The 24242-nt window shown below is 32.6% G+C and overlaps 2 protein-coding genes across 7 annotated transcripts; both read right to left on the bottom strand.

The window, feature by feature from the left end:
* Positions 1–1101: 1101 nt before the first annotated feature.
* Positions 1102–6643, bottom strand: p27K (27 kDa glycoprotein). Its single transcript, NM_001312263.1, is given in 7 exon segments — positions 1102–1173; positions 1430–1558; positions 1760–1881; positions 2126–2289; positions 2496–2608; positions 2991–3100; positions 6571–6643. Coding segments are annotated over 7 exon segments (687 nt in total). The 5' UTR covers positions 6611–6643; the 3' UTR covers positions 1102–1164.
* Positions 6644–11714: 5071 nt separating this feature from the next.
* LOC106125448 (uncharacterized) lies at positions 11715–23735 on the bottom strand. 6 transcript variants are annotated; one of them, XM_013322651.1, is made up of 12 exons: positions 23610–23735; positions 18080–18720; positions 17875–17971; positions 16685–16966; positions 16079–16250; positions 15705–15841; positions 15109–15390; positions 14549–14656; positions 13824–14051; positions 13567–13680; positions 13197–13421; positions 11715–13039 (listed from the first exon to the last, which is right to left on the bottom strand). In XM_013322651.1, exons 3-12 carry the CDS (start codon positions 17896–17898, stop codon positions 12866–12868), a joined length of 1746 nt encoding a protein of 581 aa, XP_013178105.1. In that variant the 5' UTR covers positions 17899–17971; positions 18080–18720; positions 23610–23735; the 3' UTR covers positions 11715–12865. The 6 variants fall into 6 exon arrangements, with proteins under 6 accessions (XP_013178105.1, XP_013178104.1, XP_013178106.1 ...); XM_013322650.1 differs by having other exon boundaries at positions 17875–18720; XM_013322652.1 differs by having other exon boundaries at positions 16685–16894; positions 17875–18720.
* Positions 23736–24242: the final 507 nt, after the last annotated feature.

The raw sequence follows: 24242 nt of genomic DNA, 5'->3' as shown, positions 1-24242 counted from the left end.
CTCATATTTCTATATTTGGTAGGTTTGGTAGGATAGTAGGTTTTCCTCTATGCAGTTATTTAAACAGTTGTTAACGTTATAACGTTTCAAATATTATTAGGATTTTATAGTGCGGGTCATTTGTTTCATAATATTAAATGTTCATATTTAAAGTTTATTTTTTGTTAATTTACGTATTAACATTAAGAAAATTAACTAATAAAATGTGTTGCTTATATAAGTTTTATTTGTTCAAAATAATTTTTATATTATTTTTTAATTATTTACATTTAATACGAAAAGTGAGTTTTATTTTTCTACTCTATATTTTAATTTATTCCATGACATGTTATAGCTTTTAAAGCTTTGATAGGTAACATAGAGTAACTCGTAATAACTCCATTTCAGTTTATAGAGGACATTTTTTAATTACATAAGAACAATTTTGATAATTTTAGAAATGTATAATTAAAAAAAATATAGAAAGTTATTGTCTATTACTTGTTTTCAAACAGTATGAGGTTTGAATCATAATAAATAATTTAACGTTTTTTTTTTTACTCTAGGTATGGAATTCTCAGTTCAAACTTTAAAAAATATTCAAATCCATTTCTTGAATACGTGCGAAACTTTTTAATCAATTTTTCATATTTAAAAAACCTTCCATTTTATTTATCGTGCTTGACCTGGATAATGTTTTTTTTATTTATATTGTGAATTTGTAATCGTGGCTATAAAGTTATAAATAAAAAAAATTGTAATAAAATATTTTTTGTAAGTTTTTTTTTATTATTGTTTTAAAAACATTTAATGCGTCATATTAAGATTGGCTCAATGTATTCCCAGCTTGTTGATGTTTAAGCATAGGTAGATCATAATTGTGATGTCGCTTTGTGATAAACTTCCAGAAATATATTTATGGTGGTGTAATTTTTTGGATTTTTATTTATCTTCATCCCCCTTATATTAATGATGTAGTCTTGATGCGTGTCAATTGAAATACTGCAATCATCGCACCAAAACAGTCGCGCGTGGAATAAACGCGCGATTACACACGCCAGTGGAAACGGGGTTAAGGTACAAAGGTGCCTAACGATTTCTTGACTAAAATAAAACCACTACTTATAAACTAAGGCGTTTATTGAGATACATGATTTTATTAACAGCGTTTCACAGTTTTGGTCTTCACTGTCCCTGAAATTAAACATAATACTAACATAAATCAATGTTTAAGCGACATATAAGTAAAGGAATTAGGCCTCCGACACACAATACATCAGAGGAAACGCGGAATTACTTTCAATTCACCTCTATGTGCCATGTGGTCGTGGTACATCAAAACCGCGATTCATGCAGCAGCGTCATGACGCGTACTTTACTCTTGTTATTGTAAACACGAACAAGACATTACGAAGTCTCTGAATACATATGGCTAGTACTTTATACTGACCTTGCAAGGAGTTCCATTGCGCACGTATCTGAACAAGGACTCGGCCATGTTGGCGGGTGTGGGCGTGTCACACTCCTCCAGAGCTTTCACGACACAGCTCGTCAGTTCCGTGTATTTACCGCATTGATCCTGTACAATTACAAAATATAGAATATGATCCCGTATTTTTATAAGAATTAATTAACTTACTTCCATTGAAAAATTGTAAAATTTCGTGAAAAATAGAACAAGAGAATATCTGCAATCAAATTAATAGGACAATAGATTCTCAAAGGAAATTATAAAGTTGTGCTGCCATATAACAATATTCTAGGATATAAAATGACTTACACCGAGGCTCAGAATTTGAGCTGCCTCAATAGACCCCACGCTGCTCTTGACCTTCTCGGCGCATTGTCTGATGGCAGTAGCCTTCTGCTGGAAACACTCCGGACCACGTTCCGCAATGAACACTGGAAAGGATTTTGCATATTGTGTAATCATAAATTTTCGTGATTAGAAAATCATTAAAGTAGACGACTTTCACACTTCTCTAAATACCTACTTAGTTTTAATTTTTTTTGCAAATCTAAAAAGATTTAATAAAATGTTTGTTGACCCTTGGAAAATTGTCAGAGTACCCTTGCGTTGCAAATGCTTGGTAGGGAAAAAAGCATAAAAATAGAAGTTTAAACATTTCTTGAAATTGAAACTTACAAGCGATACGGTCGCCGTCCTTGTAGCAGACGAAGTCAATGAGCTGATCGGTGGCGTTGTTGGCAGACCCGATGCCGTCCCTGCTTTTCTGGTCGAGGCAGGGCGCCACGCCCGCGGTCAGGCTGTGGATACAGCTCTTCAGCTGGGGTGTCTTTGCGCAGTACCTGTAATAAACAAATTGCAAAGATTTATACCTAACCATTGCCGTTTCGTATGCAGTAGGCGCTTGTTTAAATAAGCAAACTATATTTTTTTACGCCTAATGTAATTCCATGTATGCAATCACAGCCGTTTAGTGATCGAAGTAGCAGATAATATAAATATAAAGTAAGTTGGTTGAGTTAGGTATTTTTTATTATTGTGAACTTACTTTTTGAAGACTTCATCGAGGGCACCGTTCGGTTTGGCTTCTTCTATTTCGCGTTTCAGCGTGTTGACGTCCACCAGTCCCATCACACATTCCACAAAAGTCTTGATAGATTTCTAAGAGTAAATAAAAATATATTCAAACAAAGGGTACTTAAATTAGTTTTTTTTATGTATAGATATATATTTTATACGTAATCAAGAGATTTTAACATTCTATTCTTAACATCTTTACACTTAATACATGTCTTTAATACATGTCTGACTTCTACTAATAACGACTAATATCAACTGATTGTTATAGATTGAGGTGTCCGGCTCTTATTCTTTCGCGGAATGTAACGTGAAATATCCACAACGTAGACATGTGCATCAAAGTGCCCTGTGTCAAGACAACAATGGTTAGATAGTGTCTGTATTAGCGGTGGAACTGCCGCGCCCACAGACTTAATGTTTGTAATCGTAGTCAATAAAGTTTTTATTGTTAACAATTAGTTACCTCAACGTCGTCAGTTTTGTCTTCACTACCACTCTTCTTGCATTGCTGTCTCAGCATATCCTTGTACTGCTGCCTCTGACCCTCTGTCAGCTGGTACTCCGCCAGCACCCCTAGATTATAAGAGTTTTTTTTTAATATACAACTTAAGGACTGTATTCCGAAAACGAATAACGCTGTCATAGACACATAATTTTTAAACCAATATCTACGTTAAAAAAATGTGTAATTTCACATTATTACAAATAGTCCTACAAAATCTTTGAAAAAGTCACCGTACCGTAATCATATCAATGTCACATTATGCCTAATTAAACACAAATGGTCAACACCAACGCTATTATTAAATGTTTGTTTATAATTAAAACTTTTATCAATGCTCTATGACCTTGTTGGTCGGACCACTTTCATATCTAAACTAAACAATTTTACATAACACATCCAACAGCAAAATGGTTTTCGGCATTGTCTTTAATTCTCGAGAACATTGTTGAACACACAAAACGTAGCAATATGATTGAGTCGCAATCAACTTAGAATTTTCTTAGCAGATATTTACATGTTGCATCATGATGTTTTCCTTTTGCATAAGAATGTTGATTAAATCGGATGAAAACAAAACAGATCTATCTAATTTTCGATTCTTTTATAAGCTAGAGATTTTTTTTCTATTTATTTTTTTTAAGGGACTTTTGTTCTTTTGAACATGTCAGTCCCATAATCAACAAACACATAATCAATCAACGTAGGAGCTAATTACAAAAATACAGTAAACTATACAAGCAAGCGATATAAAATTAAAAAAAGCAATGATAATAACAATATATAACAAACAAAAATATTTACACTTAATTAATATCTATAAAGCCTTTAGCACCATATTTCGGTCGTCGTCTGCTAAATCCGACCACGGTTGGGCCAAAGCAAACAGAAGTTCGCCAACATTGAAATCTAGAGAATTATATTTCTTAAAACTAATTGAACAATAAACAAGTAATTACAATGTTATTATTATTTATACTCGTGTTGTTAACAACATTCTAAATAACTAATTATTGTGATAAAACTAATTAAAACGTATGATTATGATAAGGAAAGTTCCATTCAAACTTTAACGACAAAATGTTTATGTTATTGTGGCTTACTCTTAATTTGATCATGTGCACACAGCAGAAATAAATATATATTACCATAACTATGTTCCAACCATGTACTTTATCATAGTATATAATGGTTCAAGCACATAGATATACTGGTACTTTATGTAGAGTCCCTGTTGATTCCCGTTTGTAACATGTAAAAGGTCCTCGAAAATACGTTTTAAAATAGCCTACGAGTACATTAGCGGCATCGTCGCTCTGACGATGTAAATTGGTAAATGACTCGGTCTGCAGCAGGATGTGGGGACGCAGGAGTTTAGTGCCCAGTCGTATGCAATCGGTAGACATATCAACGCCCGCGCACAGGATTATGACCTTTAAACTTATGAGTTTTAAGCCTGAAATCGTGAATGCGTAGTTTTTTGATGCAAAGTCCAACTTATCGAGAAGGTAATGCCCTTATTAACTTTATTGTAAAGATTTGCAATCACAAAGCTATCGCGCGTTAGCAATTAATTGTATAAATAGTTTCGAATCAACTGAAGCAACGTTCAAGTTTCAGCAATGTTTTAAAAACTGATTTGATTAGAAAATAAAGTTGCGCAATATATTTTAAATGTTGCACATTTCGTAAGTTACAGATTTTGTCTGAATATAACAATGTTGTCTATAAAAAAATACAGAAGAATTAATAACCTCCTTCTTTTAAATTGGCTAAAAAGGAAAGAAAGCGAGACGATTAAAATGCGTTCATTTCAAAGTCAATGTTAACATGTTTTATAAAAGTATTGAAGTGAGTTAAGATTGATCTTGACCCAATGCTTTATAAATTACGTCGAGTTACATTCTATACGTATCATCTCAGTCTCACTACTCAAAGAAAACTAATCTTAACAAAGAATGCGCTCGTGAACTTTTATTACATAACAGTTTCCACTGTTGTAGCATCACGTTCACATCATGTTAGAATTAAAAAGTTATTTGGTGTTGTACTATTAAAAAAATCTATGCTTATGCGCAAAACATTTGTATCCCTTTTTAAGAAAAATGCGTAAACACAACTTGAAAGACATACTTATTTATAATATGCAATTGATATGCATAAATCTGTTTTTAATTAAGGAAAAATGATAGTCGAAATTAAACCAATCGACGACTAACTTAACTAAAATAGCATAGTACAACGTTGATAGTATTATGTATATTCATTATACTATTATGGGAATTCTTCATTCCTACTTTGACAATAATTGTCTAGACTCAGATCGCTGGAATTTTAAATATTCTACGATTAAAAGCTAAACTACTATACAAGGTGTTAAGTACCTTGTATATGTGCATATGATTAAGTTAACATCACGTATTTATAAAGTGATTTTCCACTGCCGTTTGTGAACAAAGAAAAATACTACAAATTGTATCATTAAAAGAATGTAAACCCACTGTAATATTTGTACAAAGATTTAATTTACCACTGATCCTAAATTTCTAGGTTAAATTTTAAGGTATTTACACTCTTTTATTAATAATAATTATAGTCATAAATAAGGTTAGGAATACGCTGTGGAAACAGCCACAACCAAATAAATAACCTTAATAACAATTGTTTAAACTTTCGTGAGACATAAACTAAATAATAACGACTACACTCTGAACACTCACTATGGTGTCGGCACTGACATCTTTCTATCCATATGGGCTTTTTAGTTACTAAAAGTATCGTAATGTATTTTTTTTACAATGGACATTCTTTACAGTACATTAATTATGTTAGAAAGACCATACTCATAAATTACTAGCTCTAATTCGCAATTCCGTCTGCGTGAAATAAAAAATAATTAGCCTATGTTTCCCTAGGCTATGATCTACATCAATGTCAAATTTCAGCGAAAACCATGCAGCGGTTCTGCAGATATATTTAAACATCCATCCAAACATCCGCATTTATACTATTAGTAACATACTTCATACTAAACTTTGAAAGATTTTTGTAAATAGCAACATTAATAAGATTTTCAGAAACATAAAATCGGTGTAATTATAAAAGTACCTACATATTTCAATCTCACGTGACGCAACCGTATCACAGTTTATGTAGTGCGAACTAATCAAGAGATATAAGGCTTCTCAACCACATTCTAAATTCAATATAGACGAGACTAAAATATACTTAATATATTGGTTGTATACATAACATAAATATTACGTAGGTAGCTTTTCTTTGTTTCTATGAAAGATGAAATAAAATTAATCTAATTTTAATTGTTATAAATATATTTTTATTGCTTATATTCCATTATATTTAATGATTCCTACACAGATACACTTAGAAGATCTTTGTGAGTACAAAAATGAAATAACATACTTCTGTGTGTCTAATTGAACGCAATAAAAACACAAAAAGTCCTTTTATCATTAAATTGTGTAGAATTATTATAAAGTAAACTTAAGTTAAATTTTCTATTTTTATTTTAAACACTCACCAGCGGCCATGAAGGTGATAAAAACAATTTTCCAAATCATGTTGTCCGTGTGTTCGTTGCTCCGAAGTCGTGTGTCAACTGAACCACACAATGTCCTAGGACTACTATATATAATGCTTGCATTGGTATCACATAAGTGGAACTATCATGAAAGCGTTCGATAAAATATCGCAAAAAATGATTTTAATAATTAAGTTACTAGTGCTTATTTATTTTAATACGTAATTTTTGTGGTTATGTTGAGTCAAATTAACTTAGAGTAACACTAACTGTCGCCCGCGATTCCGTCCGCGCGGGATTAAAAATAGATAGTAGAAGATTATCACTGAATATGTAAATAAAATTTGATAAAAATCGGTCAAAACTCCGAATTTTTTATATATTAAATTTATAAGATATCGATCTGTGTATGTAATACCTATAGCCAATAATTTTAGTCACTTTATTTTTGTTGTACAAAAGAATCTTTCTATGAACTATGTTTACTTATAATATGAATTCTAAAATACCCTACATTTAAGATTATTTTCTGCAATTCATTAAAAACAACACATAAAATGTCGCAATACTTCAGAATAGTCCACCGGGCGAAATGACAATCTAACGACCGCACGTTACGAGCAGATCATTTGACCCCAAGCGCAAAGTTGGTTGATAGCGCGAGTTATCTGCTGTTCATCGGGTTCTCATTGTAACAAAACATTTTCACTATATTCATAAGTTCACCAACCGATTAGTTTTTTTTGTCAACGGATCGCTGATTACTTCCAAATCTCCGAAGTGTTACCAGGCGTCTTTTTTGATGGCCAATACCAAGATGTCTTATTTTGGTACAATATTATCTTTTATCGCAAGTTAATTTGTAGGTTAGAAGAAAGGCGATGTTATGTTCTGTTTTAATAAAAAATCAATTTTGTTATTATAAAAATCTGAATTTAAATTATTAAGGTAGCTTAAAGTGTTAGCACTAGACATATACTAGGTGTCGCCCGCGACTCTGTCCGCGCGTCAATCCATCCGTTCAACATTGTAACATTCGATGTATAGAAAGATGTTCCTTAGAAGGTATCTTCAGAATGGCTGCATGGATCTTGTTGAAAAAAACATAGATGTAAAACATAGTTTGGACGAACACATAGGCTACTAATTAAGTTTTTTTAATGCCGTGCGGACGGAGTCGCAGGCGACAACTAGTGGATAAAAAGTAGAAGTAAATGGTAATGAGAAATTGTATATACACATATCTGACAAAGTCTTTTAATTTATAATATTTTGAAAAATTATAGCGTTTAAATCAATAGAAATTATAAAAGTTAAATTCTTTGCATATGTGCCCTAAAGAATTTTGTTTTATTTTGTGTTTTATTTTTGTGCTAGTGTTTTAATTTGTATTTTTGTTTTGTATGGACCATGTGTATGAATTAAAGATTTATTATTATTATTTTATGTGTATTTTTATTTCTCATTTCGATTGAATTCAAATACAAAATGTATTCCTTCTTCATTTGTTATTAATAACGTTTAAAACAAATCAAACTTGAATTATATATCTTGTACAAAGTTCGAGCTAAGAGCTTATCACTCAGCACCGAGTCATATTATGTCAGTTCATTTTATGTTTGTAACAACTGCGTACTTCTTAGCACGAATGGAGGGAATGATAAGCGAGCCGGTCACAAATCTCTGCATCGTTTATAACATATTTTATAGACTTCGATAGATAATACGTTTGAAGCAAATTAAATTTAACAAGTGACGCATTAAAAGTGTAACATGGACGTTTTAAAAAAAGAACTGCAAGTGATATTTGCATTCAGTGTTCTGTCAGTGATGTTCTGTTCAGTTTTTGCTGAGATAAAAGGAGTTCTGAGCGAGGAGAAAGAAGTAATGTCGATAGCTAATGAAATGTTTAGTCAAGAAATATTGGAGGTTACTGACACAATGGAGATAAGTGCAAAAAATCCAAGGCACGCGTTCAAAGAACATATGTCAAATATATTTAACACTGAATGGAGAATTGTAAGCTCTTTTCTACCAGAAGATGTTTTAGAGAAGAATTACGGCAGCTCCCCTCCACCACATCCTGCTGATTAGAGCAAGTAACATCAATTTTAGTTCTACTTATTTTTAGTATAATTCTCGTTGTATATAACTTCGTGTAGTAGAAAATAATTGTTACTAATTATATTTGGTAATAAATGATTTAGTTCGTTATCGTTGATTTCAATTGACTATCTTTGTGTTAAAGAAACACACAAAACTAAATTTATAACCTAAAAATAATTGCAAAGCAAACAGTTGAAATCAGTTAAAGTAGGAGGGAATAAATATTTGTTAAAAAAATAGAATTAAAAATTCACCACCATTTATACAAATACATTTTATAAAAAGCTTTAATATCAAAATATGGAATTTTAAATTACTTTTAAACATATTTATGAATTAATCGTTGTGTACAAAAGAGTTTCAATATCGATATTTACGATTTAAAACAAACACTGCATCATTACCAACATAGAAAATAGATAAACTCTTAACCTTAGGAAAATCTGTACAAGTGTTTGCACATTTCGATCGCTGTAAGGTCATTGAGTGTTAAATCAATAATTCTCAAGTTACGTATTGAACAAAAGGAAATCAGAAAAAAATACAACGCAATAAAAACTTAAATAATTATAACTATTAAACAAATTTCCGATTTAAGGCAACAGTGTCGTGGAGACAAACAATTGTTTTGTCGAAGCGATTCAGCGGGGCTAGATAAGTTCCATTCATTTTTGAAGTTCGCTATGGAATCGCTTCGCAGCGAATACAATTTGTCCAGTCCCGCTAGACTCTTAACATCCTCGTAACATTGTTTTATCTAGATTACAATATCAAATATAATTTTATGAACCCTACTGACATCTCAGTCTTCTCAGAATATGCCCATAAAATAACATCTTGGTGAGACTATATCAATAGCGGCTGTAATATCATACATTATGGGAAGACGTCTCATATCTCTGATGATAAGAATAATTTGAACTGGTAGGTATGTGCCTAATGCCTTGAGAATCTTCATTTAGGGCGTCTTAGTAAGGAAAAATCTCTTATAACCCTCTCCTCGAAATGGCAGCGTATATTAACTAAGATACCAAAAAAAAATGTGAGCAATCCTCGATACGTTATAAAAGAGCAAATTAAATATTATCAGTAAAGTTGTATATAAAATAGGTATATAAAGAAACTAAAAATGGATGGACAGAAAATTATCAACTATTTTTGTTATATTGTTTCTTTTATTTCTTTCTAATTCCGACCATTAATAATCACGTCTAAGAAAAGGACAAATATTCTACATCTGTGCCAAATTATATCAAGATCGGTTAAACCGTTGTGTAGAAACCTTCTGACAAACTTTCACATTTATAATTTAACCGCGACATAAAATGATAAACAAGTATTTATTCGGTTCATTTATTTTAAACATAATATTATATGAATTAGAAGACATTTATAGAACGCTACACGTGTTTACATTTTATTCATTATTTAAACATGCTTATCAACAAGTTAGGCGAAACATTTCCTTTGTTCTGAATTACAATTTCATATTGCATACAACATAATTAACATTACTTAGTTATAAATGTAGAGATTTACATGCTTTTTGATTGTTAAGTTATTTATTTTAATTAATTCGTCAATAATAAATAATTTTACATACTCCAATTGTATACTTCTCTGTATATTTGGATATTTCTCTGGTTGTCTATTCATGGGCTTTTGAGACCAAGATCACCGTAAAACATATTATCTCTGTTTTATCAAAGATGAAAGACAGACGAGAAGATAAATGTCTGTATAATACAGAGATTTTGGTATCAAAAAACAGAGCAATTAGAGTAAGTTGCTTAAATATGTCTTAAATAATACAAGAAGTCTCCAAAACTCTTACAAAAACATAATATTTATCCGTATTTATTCAGATATTGAAATGAATGAGAAAAATACGTTATTGTCCATGTACTAAGGTGGTGAAAATCAGTGATATTTTGCTCAAATTATTCAACTATGAGTCAATGTGTGGTTTAAATAGCGGTTCAACTATTTTTATTACAAAAAAATAGTAAATAGTAGTAGATTGAAGTAACATCATTGTATATTCATATACTTTTGCTCACTTATGTATTTAATTGTAAATAAAACTTAAATAATTCCACTGAATACACGTAAAATGCTAACAAAAAAACTATATTAAACTCAACACAATATATAACAGCTATAGAAAAATCATATATAAAATCTTGTTACACAAGATAATATAATAAAATCACAGGTAAGTCCTTATGTACTAATTATGTAAATTTTTAATACAACTTATAATGTTTCTTCTCTAAGAAGATAAATATAGGAAATGTGTAAGAAAGAAAATACAAATTAGGATACACTAAGAGTGGTATACACTGAGCGACAAAGCTTTACCAACTTTCGTTAGTCTAAAGATTTCATGAGGTAAACTTTTTGTACACTGCACGTGAACGTAATGACGTCATCAGACTTAACAAATTATACAGTTAAAGAAAAGAAAACGATAAACAATGTCGCAAATGGACAAATAGTTTATATATTAGTGAGTCTTTGTTAATAAGCACATAAATGTAACATCTCCACGCGCATTAAAAAGCTCCATAGACTTTTCTTTAGGCGCAACAAGTTTTTTTCTTACTGACTATATCAAAAGTAATAGTAATTTTATATGCATATAACTGAATAATTTTCTGTGAGTCATGAGATTATATTGAAATGTTGAAGTTCTTAAACAGTATTAACAATAATGTCTTATAATTACATAGTAAAATCACTTGTAATAATATGTGAATGTAAAATTAACGATATCTCCTTTGGGTAAAACCATATTTCTTATATTTATTTTGTTTATTGATAAATACGTTAACCTTACAGATAATTAGGGCTAATGTTTAATATACAATAAAATATATAATTAGCACATAAAATCCACGTTTTATAAATCAGATAATGTTTTGTTATTTAAAAATAACACTTATATACAAAAGGATTGGGATCCAACAAATGAAAAATCAAAATAATAAAAACTTGTTAAATTAAAATAAAAACATTAACAGTAAATAATTGGCATGTCAAAATAAAAAAGAATATCGAAAAGAACAATAAAATATAAATGGAACAATTTTAAGTTCGAGCTTTTGGTGTGAAGACTAAGATCCACAAATAGTATACATCTCAATGTATACGAGTAGTAGAAAATGTATACTTACCTTTGTTAGTTGGTATATTTAAAAAATCTTAAACAATATAGTTATAACTAATAAATAAAAATCCTCTAGAATCTCAGCACTAACATTTAGTAAGAACATACTTATTAAAATGTTTTTTACTAAATGCCCCATACATGTAGTTGCCGCACGATACGAAGTTACTTTCGACTTTTAAAAGATAACATAGTCGATGTAACGAGTTTACATCTCGCTTTGTTTTTCTTCCACTTATTTGACGAAAAAGTGATATTTAGTCGTCTTTCTACTATCGAGTACTGAATTGGAATTAACCTCAATTTTGAATATTATGATGTTTTATAGATTTACACAAAGTAATTATACGGTTACGCCGTAATAGTGTACTTGAATGTTCAGGGTTTTCGAAAAATCCTGAACAAACTTTAATTTGTGAATATCAACTAGCCGCACTAGTATAATGTGCTAATTAGCTAGTAATTTCACTAAAATCTTTTCAAATCTGTTTTCTCTCTCTTGCAAAATACCATTTAGAGTGAATAGTAGTTTTCGTTCGTATTTTGAGTAATCAAATTTACTCGTACTGAAATTTAGTACACATGTTGTTTCTGGTTAAAACATTTCTTATCCATTGTATTCTTCTTTTGTCTTACAGGGTTTATGTTTGTTAATTCGTTTATTTCATTAATATATGGTCAAATAAATATACCGAATTTCTACAAGTTATGACCGTTGTACCGCATATTGCATAGATCCACGAATTCTCTTATTGTCTACTAAAATCTATTTAACTATTATTTGCACTCTAATTGTATAATACAAAGAATATGATTGAAGTTATATTGCTATTGCTACATATTACTACACTTGTAATTAAAAATATGCAATGGAATTGGATTAAAATATAAATCCTAAAGTGAAATTTGACTGGTGCGTCACTTGTATAGTTGTCTCTGTTTTCTTCTAAGAGCGAGAAAGGGATGATATTATTTTTGTATACAAGTGCTCCCACAGCCGAAGGATAAAGTTAATTTCCTTTAAGGCTTGGATTTCTGCTTGTTTATAAGTGCGTTGAGAAGCTTGATCCTCGCCTTGACCGCTTTGTAACGAATGTATTCCTCCTCGTTGCCCTTCTTGTCGTCCTTCTGCAACTTCCTGCTGTTTTGCTGCTCGAACTTCACCTCATACTCCTTTATGCCGCGACGCAGCACCTGCACACATCGATATTTTTTAGAAGAATTTTTTTTTGACTTAAGCCACAATACCCATGAAGCTAACTTACAGGATTACTTCTCTTTTATTAAAAAGATTTTGCTAATCAAATAATTACTATCATAAGCTTTAATAAGGTATTATGAAGGTGCATACACATTTGTGCAGCTTGGCCTCGGCGAGGGCGCGCGTCAGGTCTTCAAGGCCGAGACAGTGCAGGCCGGCGTTGGCCTGGTCATCGCTGGCGGCCGACTGCGCTGACGATGACGACGGTATCTCCTCCCCAGCGGAGCTCGCCTCGCCCCCTTCCACCACCTCGCCTCCCTCGCGGACCTCACGTCGTCGTAACGGCTGCAGATTGTCTATAGCCTCTGCAGTATCCTGCAATCAAGAATTTTAAGAAATTAAATTTTATCAACAAAATTCATGTTGTTATTGGAATATTTCAATTGTGTTGTAAATAATCTTGTACTGTTAATAGTAGTAGTCTTTGATTATATTACAAACAAATATACAGTAGACAGACCTGCGAGGAGTCGGTGGCGCGCTCCTGCGAGTCACTGGAGCTGTCTAGGCTGCTGCTGAACACGATGGCCTCGTGCTCGTGAATGGTCGCTAACTCGCCGTTCGTACCGATTATCTTAAAAAAATATTTGAGCTGATAATAAAGCGAAATCAGATAGGTACACTGTACCACTATTCCATGCATCATTAAAGGGAATTTTTGCAGATCTCAATTTTTTGATAAACAAATATAGCGGTTAGTGGGTACAGTATACTTACAGGATCATTGCGCGCAGCGGCGAGGGCCCTTTTAACAGCTCGATACCTCTCATAGAGATGTCGGGCGGCGCCGCGGTCCGCCGAGTGAACGGGCGGGCGACCACGCGCTGCCTCCAGCCGCAACAGCGCGCGCTGCACGCACAGCTTCTCTGCTGACAGTTGTGCACCCGACCAACGCCCCTCTGACACTGACGATCGACCGTCTATCTCACGGCATCCCTGCAGCCACTGGAACAATTTAAATCCTTGACTGCTATAGAGCATCTATAGGTGTAATTTGGAAGGGTTAAGAAGACATATCCCCATAATCACCATGTGTATTAAAAGAAGCGCAAACAATTTTATGTGATGTTACCTGACCACCCATCCTAAAAAAAGATACACGGTACGACCAGAAAGTAGTAGACATCTCATTGGACTATGTGGGAAACAGATATACATAGTACAGATAGGGAAAGAAGAGGAATGAGATTAAAGCCTTCTAACTCATAAGATGATATTACAAAGATCCATTAAATTTGCTCTTCGTAGGGGCTGAATAAAATATCTGTAGGAAATGTTAGTTGTCAATTACACCAAATTTGAAATTGTTATAGTTTTAGTTGTGTGTTGTCCTTTACTACGTTTCTCTGTGTTTTAACAAAGCTAGGAAATGGCTTGATGGCAAAGCTTTTGGGACAAAACAATGAAAACCCGCTATTGCGTGTTGTGCCCCGTTCTCTCACCTTATCCGCACTGGCGGAGCCCAAAGAGCTCCCCACAATGTCTTCAGTGTCTTGTAACGCTACGTCATAGTGCCTACCCTTAGAGAACATTTTACACTCCACAGCATCCTAAAACAACATTACCAACTTGCAATACACAGAAACCTAACCAAAAGCTTTAAATATCTCATTCGCATTGTCTTGATGAGACGAATCTCTAAGCGTGAACAAAAGATCTTAGACAAACTCCACGCAAAACCAAGTAACAAAATTTTTACTAAACTTTAAAGTAATAAAAGGTACCTTAGTATATCTGAACAGCAGAAAATAAAATTCCATGACAAATTAAAATGTAAAGAGGCCAATCCATATAATTAGAGAATTTAGAAAAAAATTCAAATAATATAATTACTATGCTTTACCAGTTCTTAAAAAAATACAGCGCTAGCATATAAGTATTTTATGCGCAAGCGAGACTAATAATAAAAATATTTCTACATAATTTTGATATTGTGCGTAATATTACAATTTGAATCGTAAAATAATAAAGAGTAAAAGACAAAATCCAAGGCATATTCTACCTCTTCAATATCACGGACGAGTTCAGCCATTGGTTTGTCGCTGTTAAGCGCTGCATCCAGCTTGGCATCTCTTTCCTTCTGTTGTTTAGCAGCTTTAGCTTTAAGTGCGTACTCTACTGGATCAGTTTTTATGCACCGCTTTTCCACTTGCAGCTTGCGTAGAGTTTCGTGCATTCGCGTAAGTTGCACGTCTGTGATGCGGTCGCTTGGTGTGATGGCGCGACCGTTCTGCACTTCGTACTCGTTTTCATACTTTGCAATGTTCTTCTTTAAGATGCTTATCTAAAAATTAAGAATGTTATTTAAGATATGATTTAATTGTATTATTTCGTCGACTTCCTTTTTCTAATTATGAAAAGGTTGCTCCGAAGTTATTCTGCTGCGTAAAAGTATGTGATTAAATGTACTTATTGTTAACTCAATTAGGAGTAAGTAGGCTTAGTCGAGACCCTCGGGGATGAAAAATGATGAACAGAGAGAACATAAACACGCTAGACCCGTAAGTTTACTCATGTTACCATTGATACCTAGAATCTTAGTCTTTTATCGTAAAGTTTTATCAAGATAAATCAAATCAAATAATTAACAGCGTGTACCTTCTTATTGATCTTGTCGAGTCGACGGTCAGCAGTGGGTTGAACGCGGCGCGGCGCCACGCTGCGCTCGTTGCGCCGCGCGTGCTCCACCTCCTCGTGCCGGCCGATGGTCTCCAGCTGCTCCAATTCTGGACCCACTACAAATTACATTATACTTTCTTGACTTTTGCCTAGGTTATTCGCGATTAGGCAAAGACTTTAAAAAATTGGTAACTGCCCTTTCAAAAAATGGAGCGATATTGAGGAGCTTTTGTCCCCACGCTTTAAAATATGATATAAGAAATGATATTGGCCCTGATAGTGCCTGATGGATTGAAGATCAGGTATTTAGCCAGTAAAATCCATGTTCTTCCTCCACTAAAATTGTGGCTTACATTCTGGTTTCTGAACGAGATACTCATAATGTGGTGGTGTATCGCAGCGGACATCATCGTGGAAGATTTCGTTCTCCTTGGGTTGTCGTGGTATGCGCGAGGGAGGGCGGCGCCGCTTGCCACCCAGCTGTGGACGACGTGCGCGGGACAGACGCTCTGCGCGACGCTCCGACTGCAAAATAAATTCTTAAATTTTTGACAGCTAAATTTAAATCACTTTTTAATTTTTTTCATGAACAGAAGAGAAAAATGTTTACTTGCGGCTTATTTCCGCAATAATGACATGAGGTTATGGCGAGTTATTGATCTTAATTTCAAATCAATTGCAAAGCATAGATTTTACCAAATCAATCCCAAATGGCGAGATGTAAATGTAGCTTTATGGAGCAGTTGAATAGATTCGAACACTACTTTAAAAATGGTAAAGTTTCCGGCAAACTTCTTGAACTAAAATGGGTAAAAGCGAATATTCTTGTTTTATAAGCACACTTAATAACATAAAATTAAAGATATTTTTTTGATATAATCATATTCACAATCATTGCCTTAATACTCCGCTGGACCTTAATGTTCAAGAAATTTACTTTTATGTGTACACCCAGAGACCTCAATTCGGTTGTGGTCGTGTAGCGGCGGCGGCGGGGGCAGCGGGGCCAGCGGCGGCGGGGGTTGGGGGCGCTCCTCGCTGTGCGGCCGCCGCTCCTTGCGCTCGTGCGCGCAGCCAGAGTCGCGGCGCTCGCGTCGTTTGCGCGCCTCTCGCTCGCACTCGGGCGCTGCCATATCTTCCGTCTTGTCCCGCTCCCGCTCCCGCTCGCACTGCGCACGCCACCCGGCCTCTGATATTACTACCCGCCGCTCGCTCGAGCACTCTGTGCTGTGCCCGTAGCCCTAACCATAGCCAATTCTGTTAGTGTCTATCATTGTACAGTCATATGAAATAATGGTTTTTTAGTGTAGTCTGGTTCAAAAATGCGTTGATATGTTTTTAAAATACTTCAGAGTTCTAAAATCTCCATATTCAACTAATGTATAACAAAATTAATTTTGACCTCTATCATAACATAGAAATACGATTTTTTTACATTACATTTTAATTTTTAAATAGTTACTTACTACATACTAGTTCCTAGCCATCTGTACTATATAAAACATAAATAATGAATACGTGTAAGTATTCTATGGTTTTAAAAAGCAGTGTTTTCATAATATTATCGCATTTTTGAACCTTTACAAGTGATAAGCTATATTTAAATTGCATGTTATTATGAAACACATTATTCCGTGAATTTGTGTTATTAAAATATATACATAATTGCGAAAAATTATAAAAGTACATAAGATAAAATATTTTTTTATGTTGAAAAATTAACAGACGCTTCTCGCTGAAAAGCAATAATGTTAAAAGTGTTGCCAATCTAATTTATTTTGTATTTTTTTTTATATAATAAAAGCTTATACAAAATTTATCTATATCGAGATCGCGAACATTTGTGTATGAAATAGAAAAGGGTAACTGGTAAAGTGGTACGAAGATATTGAATTTATTTTTATTCTACTCCTACATTTTATAATATATTTTTATGTTTCGTGTTGTGTTTGTCTATAGATTGTAATGTGGACTGTAATTTTACATCTTTCTTTATTAAAATATGATTTACTTTTCCAGTACCCTTAAATAATTGCGCAAGCGTTTAAAAATATTAAGCTTATAAAGATATTTATAAGGCCAATAATTTGTGATATCTACTTAAATCAATTTATGATTCTAACCCCACTGCCTAATGCTTCACAAGTACCTGAGTTAATTCCAAGAGTATCATGATTGCTTCACGCAAAGTTAACACTTGTAACTAAATCCCTCAATTTCCAAAAGTTTTCGGTCGTTATGCGTTTCTGAAAAAGCATCAATGGCTCATGCAGTCCCTCTACAATACACTAGAAATTGTCTGCTGACCTTACATTATCTTAAATTCAATATAATTTGATTAACAAGACACTTACAATACAGTATCTTGCAGCCTCTACAATGGTGTCCAAGATTCTAGAAAAATTGTATCTGCGGCTGGCCAGGGTCGAGCGAATGGGGCCCGCTTTTGAGCAAAACCCCTTCCACAATCCACCACCGCTATCAGATTAAATTAACTATTGCTTATCCCTTGATGTAAAACAAAATGAAAGAAACAAAACGTAAAGGTGGATCATAAACGCGCGCCGTTTTGACGGAACACTTAAATCTACACTGGAATTTCACAGCTATTTAGTTTTTTAATAACAAATTTATTTGATTATATCACTCTGCACTGGCATATCTCGATCACGGCACATAGTTTAGTGACGTCACTTATAGTCTTATAAAAATCGTCCTGTATACAATTTACGGTTGCTTCAGAAAATGCGTCGACACCAGTCTGTAATTTAGCATTGATATTTGAAATTTAATTAGAGTCCTTAGCTCCTACAAACTTTTTCCAATTCTTGTGCTTCCCATTTTGTTTTTTTTTCTTATCGGGATAGTTGGAAATATGAAATATATTTCTTTGTTCAGTTATCGTCTATCATTATTTAATTCTCTTTGATTATTTCAATAAAGTCAGTAGTTGATTAGTTGATATAATCTACGATGTTTTCATATGTCTTCTAATCTGAAACAAGAAAGTTATTATTAATAAAAATAAGTCCACACAAACGTGTCTTAATTGGATGAGCTGTTTATATTGAAATTCGCGACCAAATGTGATTAAGATTAATGTAAAGTCTAGACTATCATAACGAAGTACATAACTATCTACTTTTTTATATAACCTACTAGCTGTCGCCCTCGATTCCGTCCGCATGGATATATAAAAAATCTTAATATATAATAAGTTAAATAAAAAGCAACTCTTCAAGGCATAAATTCGAAAAAAAAAACAAAATGAAAAAATAGTATCCTATTTCCGTCTCCTGGCTCTAAGCTACCTCCTCTCCAATTTTCAGCCATATCGGTAAAGCCTTTCTTGAGTTATAAATAGTGTAACTAACACGACTTTCTTTTATACATATAGACTAGCGGACCCGACAGACGTTGTCCTGTCTACACGTCTTTAATTTGAATAAATGAATATGAAGTTAATATTTGATGAAAATTGTGAATCTAAACCATTCCCAGATCCCCTTGAACACACACAAAAAATTTCATCAAAATCGGTCCAGTCGTTTGAGAGAAGTTCAGTGACATACACACTCACAGAAGAATTATATATATATATATATATATATATATATATATATATATATATATATATATATATATATATATATATATATAAAGATGTACAATAACTGCCGAAGTAAACAAAACAAATTATGTCCTAAACGTAAATGGATTACAGTAAATACACAAATCCTTGACCCGATATTTTGGCATGTTTTCAAGGACTATTTCATATTACGTTTAAAACTCATTATAACATCGGGATGTTGAAAGTGTTTTACGATACTGTAAATTGGTTGTTTTATTTACAGAACGCTACCTCATTAAACAAGTGACGCAACGTATATACTACGTCAATATTTTATAAAGAAACACTTGTGTGTAGTCATAACTAATTGTAACTATTCAAATATAGAGTCATATTCGTTGATAGAAAAGGAACACAGTGGTAATAAGGACAAGAAATGTCGGATTAGTAGTTATTACGTAAAAAATACAAACAAGTATATTTTAAATCCGCATTAAGAGAATTTGTTTCAAACTTTTATTTAGTTTCACCTGTACTGATGTTTATCATCAAATATTGCAAATTAATTTTGATCTACTTCCCAATTTTGCATACATGTGTAAATCAAATGTGGCCATATGAAGCAATGAAACGATACAACCTCATTGAGTTTGGTTTTACGTAATTTTGAAGAATAATTTGACTTATTTCAGTTTTAAGTTCTGTTATTTATCAAGAACATAATAAAAACCTTTTTAAAAAGATATTATTCTTATTATTATTTTTAAATTCAATTATATTGATAGGCTATATTATCGGAATGTCATTCGGAGCTATAATTTAAAATAGTATAATAAAAATTACAATGGGTTGTTACTTCTCAAATCATAATAAAACTATAAAACAATTCCCCTCCTCCGGTGCCGTTGATAAACTACTATTATACTTAGGAATTCTAATATTAAAGCAATTGCTCGCATTCTTAAATGAAATCGGACAAATGTAAGTCATATTAATTCACCCAATAATGTTTACCGCTGTTCTTACCAAACTAGTGTGTTCAACACGTAACCGTGGGTTTGTAATACCAAACGAATATTACAATCTTACTATAATAATATTATAAACTAGCCGTTGCTCGCGACTCCGTCGACTGGGATTAAGACCCCTAAATAATAGCCTATATGTTCTTCTACATCTGTGCCAAATTTCAGCGAGATTCATGCAGTCGTTCTGAAAATACCTTCTAAGAAACATCCATCCATAACATTAGTAAGAAGTAAGATGGGAAAGTTCAGATGAATGGATATTTGTAAGGAGTTATCTCCAGAACAGCTAGATATACAACGGCATAGATATAGACAGTCTGGAAGGACAAAGGCTACTAGTTTAATTTTATATTTATTGGCGACAGCTATAATGTGATGTAATCTTTTAGATATAAAAATCAATTGCTGTTCGTTAGGCTGACTAAAACTCGTGAACGTCTGAACGGATTTATCTTATCTTGGTCTTGAAATGTTTGTGGAGGTCTAGGGAAGGACTTATTATGTTTTAGGCGTCGGGGGCGACAGTTAGTAGTATATAAAGTTATCAACTTCAACAAAACAATGTGACTACGTAACATAGTAATTCAATACACCACAATACGAGTCGAGTTTCAACATTTGCTCAATCTCACATACGACGGGTAATTAGCACGAGTCTGTTAATGTGTTCACTATTTATATAACAAAATGGCAGCGCTATATATAACGGTATTTCATTTCCGATTTCTAGATTCTATATCCAAACTAATGACGTTGATACATATATGAAATATTTTTCTTGACCATTTCTCTAAAGAGACTAATCAATCTGTTTGGTTGTATAAGATGGTTAAAAACATATGATGGATTGAGAAAAAATGCAAATTAGATTTGCGAATAATTTCGAACTTTAATATGATTGACAAAAAGAAATCCATATTCGCAAATATTTGTAACTTGCATTTGAATTTTTGTATCGTATTTTATATCTAATACTTTACCTGTAACAAGATATGTAAGGTTACAAAAGTGTCAATAGAAAACTCATATTGCGTCATATTTTGACCAACGTAGCTTTCGTAGCAAGTTCTACGTAGTTGCTACGAACTTTCCTTTTAACTTGATGAGCGTATTGTCTGCTATGTATATACGAATAAATGACGTATAATTTTACTTTTTCTGGGATATTTATGTTAAGTTGATTTTGTCAAAAAAAAGTACATCAATGTTTAAAAAAAAATATGTAATACTTCTGTATAAAGCCCGTATAAAATTTATATGCAGTACTATTCTAACAACCTATTACTTCTTTACCAATAATTATCGATTATTTTAATTAACTTAAAACAAATCTTGTTTATTTTTAATTTAAGTAGAGCATACTCATTGGCCAACCTATCTAAAAAAAATTGAATTAAAAATATTATTGTTTTTCAATTGAAAAGATTTTTAGATGGGGGATGTTGAATACCTTACCCTAAAAAGATAAATTTCAATACATCGATTGTAACTTTAAGTTCAAGCCCTAAAGCCTTTATAGCACGAAATCTATACAGATAAGTATTGTTTTACGACGTAGATTAAACTTGATACAAATTTATGGCGAAATGCCAACATTTTCTACGTAGCATTGCACAAATCTTTGGCTAACGAATACATCGTTATATAAACATTGCTCTTTTGTATTTTGTAACTTTATTTGGATATAAAAGTAAACATTAGTTTAAAATAAAATATACCACCTATTTAGACGTTATGAAAGTAAATATTTAACTACATTTATAAACTAAAATATTTAGCTATAGAAAGATATTTTATACGCAAAATAAAAAATAAACTTACGTTATTATCTACACTTGGAAATGTAATAAGCTAAGCCAGTATCTTCGGGACATTGCCTAAAGGGACTCCTTTTAATAACATATTTTAGTGAATTATTCGGTTTTTTTTATATTTTATTTTATATCATAGATTTAAGATTATTTGTAATTATAGAATTAGGGATGTATAATAAATTTATAGAAATTTAGCTAAGAGTTTATTAAACTTTATAATTCCAAAACATCTCTCAAAACTTAAGAAAAATATTAAAAAAACTGTCTCCTTGTAAACTCTTGCCGGATTGCGTTAAATATTCAAGTGATGTTCAAAGGCTTGTTATGTCTACACTGAACATAACTGCGCAGTACACATTGTTACAGACGCAAAATGTCTACAGCTACCAGACATACGGACATACATGTATAAAGAAATATTGACGAATGTCGCAAGCTTGTAAATTAATTCGCTAAATAACGCTTAGTCCATGATTAGTAAAAACTATAACACTCTTAAAAAAATCTTTTTTTTTATGAAACTGATTCTGTTACGCAGAAAGCTATTAGGCATCACGTAACATGAATAAGGCTTCTTAGACTAAGGAAAAATTCCGAACTGTGTTTTGTTCGACTTTCTTTTCTCTCTTCTTAAAAGAAACAGATGTCTTTTGTTGGTGTCAATTGGTAAGTCTCCTTTAGTGTCTAATTAGAGAGAGACCGCGCGACCGCGAGACTGCATACTGCAAAAAAGGGTCTTGACAGACAGACAGACAGACGAACGGACAAAAAAGTGATCCTATAAGGGTTCCGTTTTTTCGATGTACGGAACCCACGAAGTAACCGATAGTCAGTAAATTGAAGAGAATGGATGTTTAACATTTCACCAATTGGTTTTTATAATAAAACAAAAGCGGTTTACAATTATGATTTACATTATCTTGAGTATTTGCGATATCTGACCCGGTTTTCACCCGGGTTCGACGTTCGCGTGGGCGTGTCGCATATCCGTGCGGTAAGAGTTTGTACAGAAATAAATTACGTTGTTGACTATTTACAATACTTAGATTTCTCTCTTATGATGACGTCATCGTATTTTGAAATATTAATCAAAGGGTACATTTTTTATTACATTAAGATTAATTATGAAATTAAAGTAATATTGAAAATTAAAAAGAAAAAAATTACTTATAGTATAAACGTATTTTTAACTCTTTTGAAAGATACAAATTGTAATACTGTAGAAGTAATCTATATTTTATGCGATTAAAAAAAAATTATCCATTAATTTTCCAATTTTAAAAAGGTAACTCACTTGTATCAACGAATTGTTTTAAATTTAACGATGCATAAATAATTATAATTAAATTAAAGTTGTCAATACGCCTTTTTTAATGTAATATAAAATTTATTTGTATTTCCTAAAATCAATTTTATAAACGATGTAAAATCGTTAATTATTGAGATGAAATGTTAGAAAAGTACTTACCGCATTTGCTGATACAGACAAATCACAATTTTCTTGTCTTCTGACGGCTTTGATAAACAAGGAAGTGATGTTAAATCACGAAATGGCGTCGCAAAGAAAATGGCGGATGAAAATGTCCGTCCGCGCGCGCCAGCCGATAGTGACTGAAAGGAGGTTGGGCGGAGCTACCTACATAGTGTTGTACTACTACTTTGTCGATATGACGGTGTGTTTCGATAAACAGGAATTGAATTAACTTTAATTCCCCAGAGGTAATTTTTATTTATTAGACTAGAGTATTACATAAAGATTTAATGCAGACTAATATTTTTTTAGCTTTCAAAGACAATATGTACAATAATACATTTTATACTATAATTGATTATACGTATTGTAATCATAATTTGTTTCTGTATTTCTTAATTTCTCGATGAGTATGTATCTAAAAACACAATAAAAAAACTTACTACGTACATACAGCTATTAATTTTCTCGTATGGGAACAGAATGAATGTTAACAGAAAACAATCGATAAAATTGTTATATGTGAGTACATCACTACGAACTGAAACGTTGAAACGTAAACAGAGAAGCGCACGCCGGCCGGCGCGACCTCTACCGGAGGATAGGGGGAAAGCTTTTGTAAACCAATCA

The sequence above is a fragment of the Papilio xuthus genome, unplaced genomic scaffold (assembly GCF_000836235.2).
Source record: "Papilio xuthus unplaced genomic scaffold, Pxut_1.1 DF825928.1, whole genome shotgun sequence".
NCBI lineage: Eukaryota > Metazoa > Arthropoda > Insecta > Lepidoptera > Papilionidae > Papilio > Papilio xuthus.
The sequence above is the reverse complement of the archived record's forward strand: the minus strand, read 5'-3'. Positions and strand labels throughout refer to the sequence as shown.

Coding starts and splice junctions, on each gene's coding strand:
- LOC106125448 (XM_013322650.1), bottom strand. CDS start 17,898: ATGATACTCTTGGAATTAACTCAG. Junction 16,251..16,684: donor ACGACCACAACCGAATTGAG/GTCTCTGGGTGT, acceptor TTTATTTTGCAG/TCGGAGCGTCGCGCAGAGCG. Junction 13,422..13,566: donor GCGCCACCGACTCCTCGCAG/GTCTGTCTACTG, acceptor TCTTGATTGCAG/GATACTGCAGAGGCTATAGA.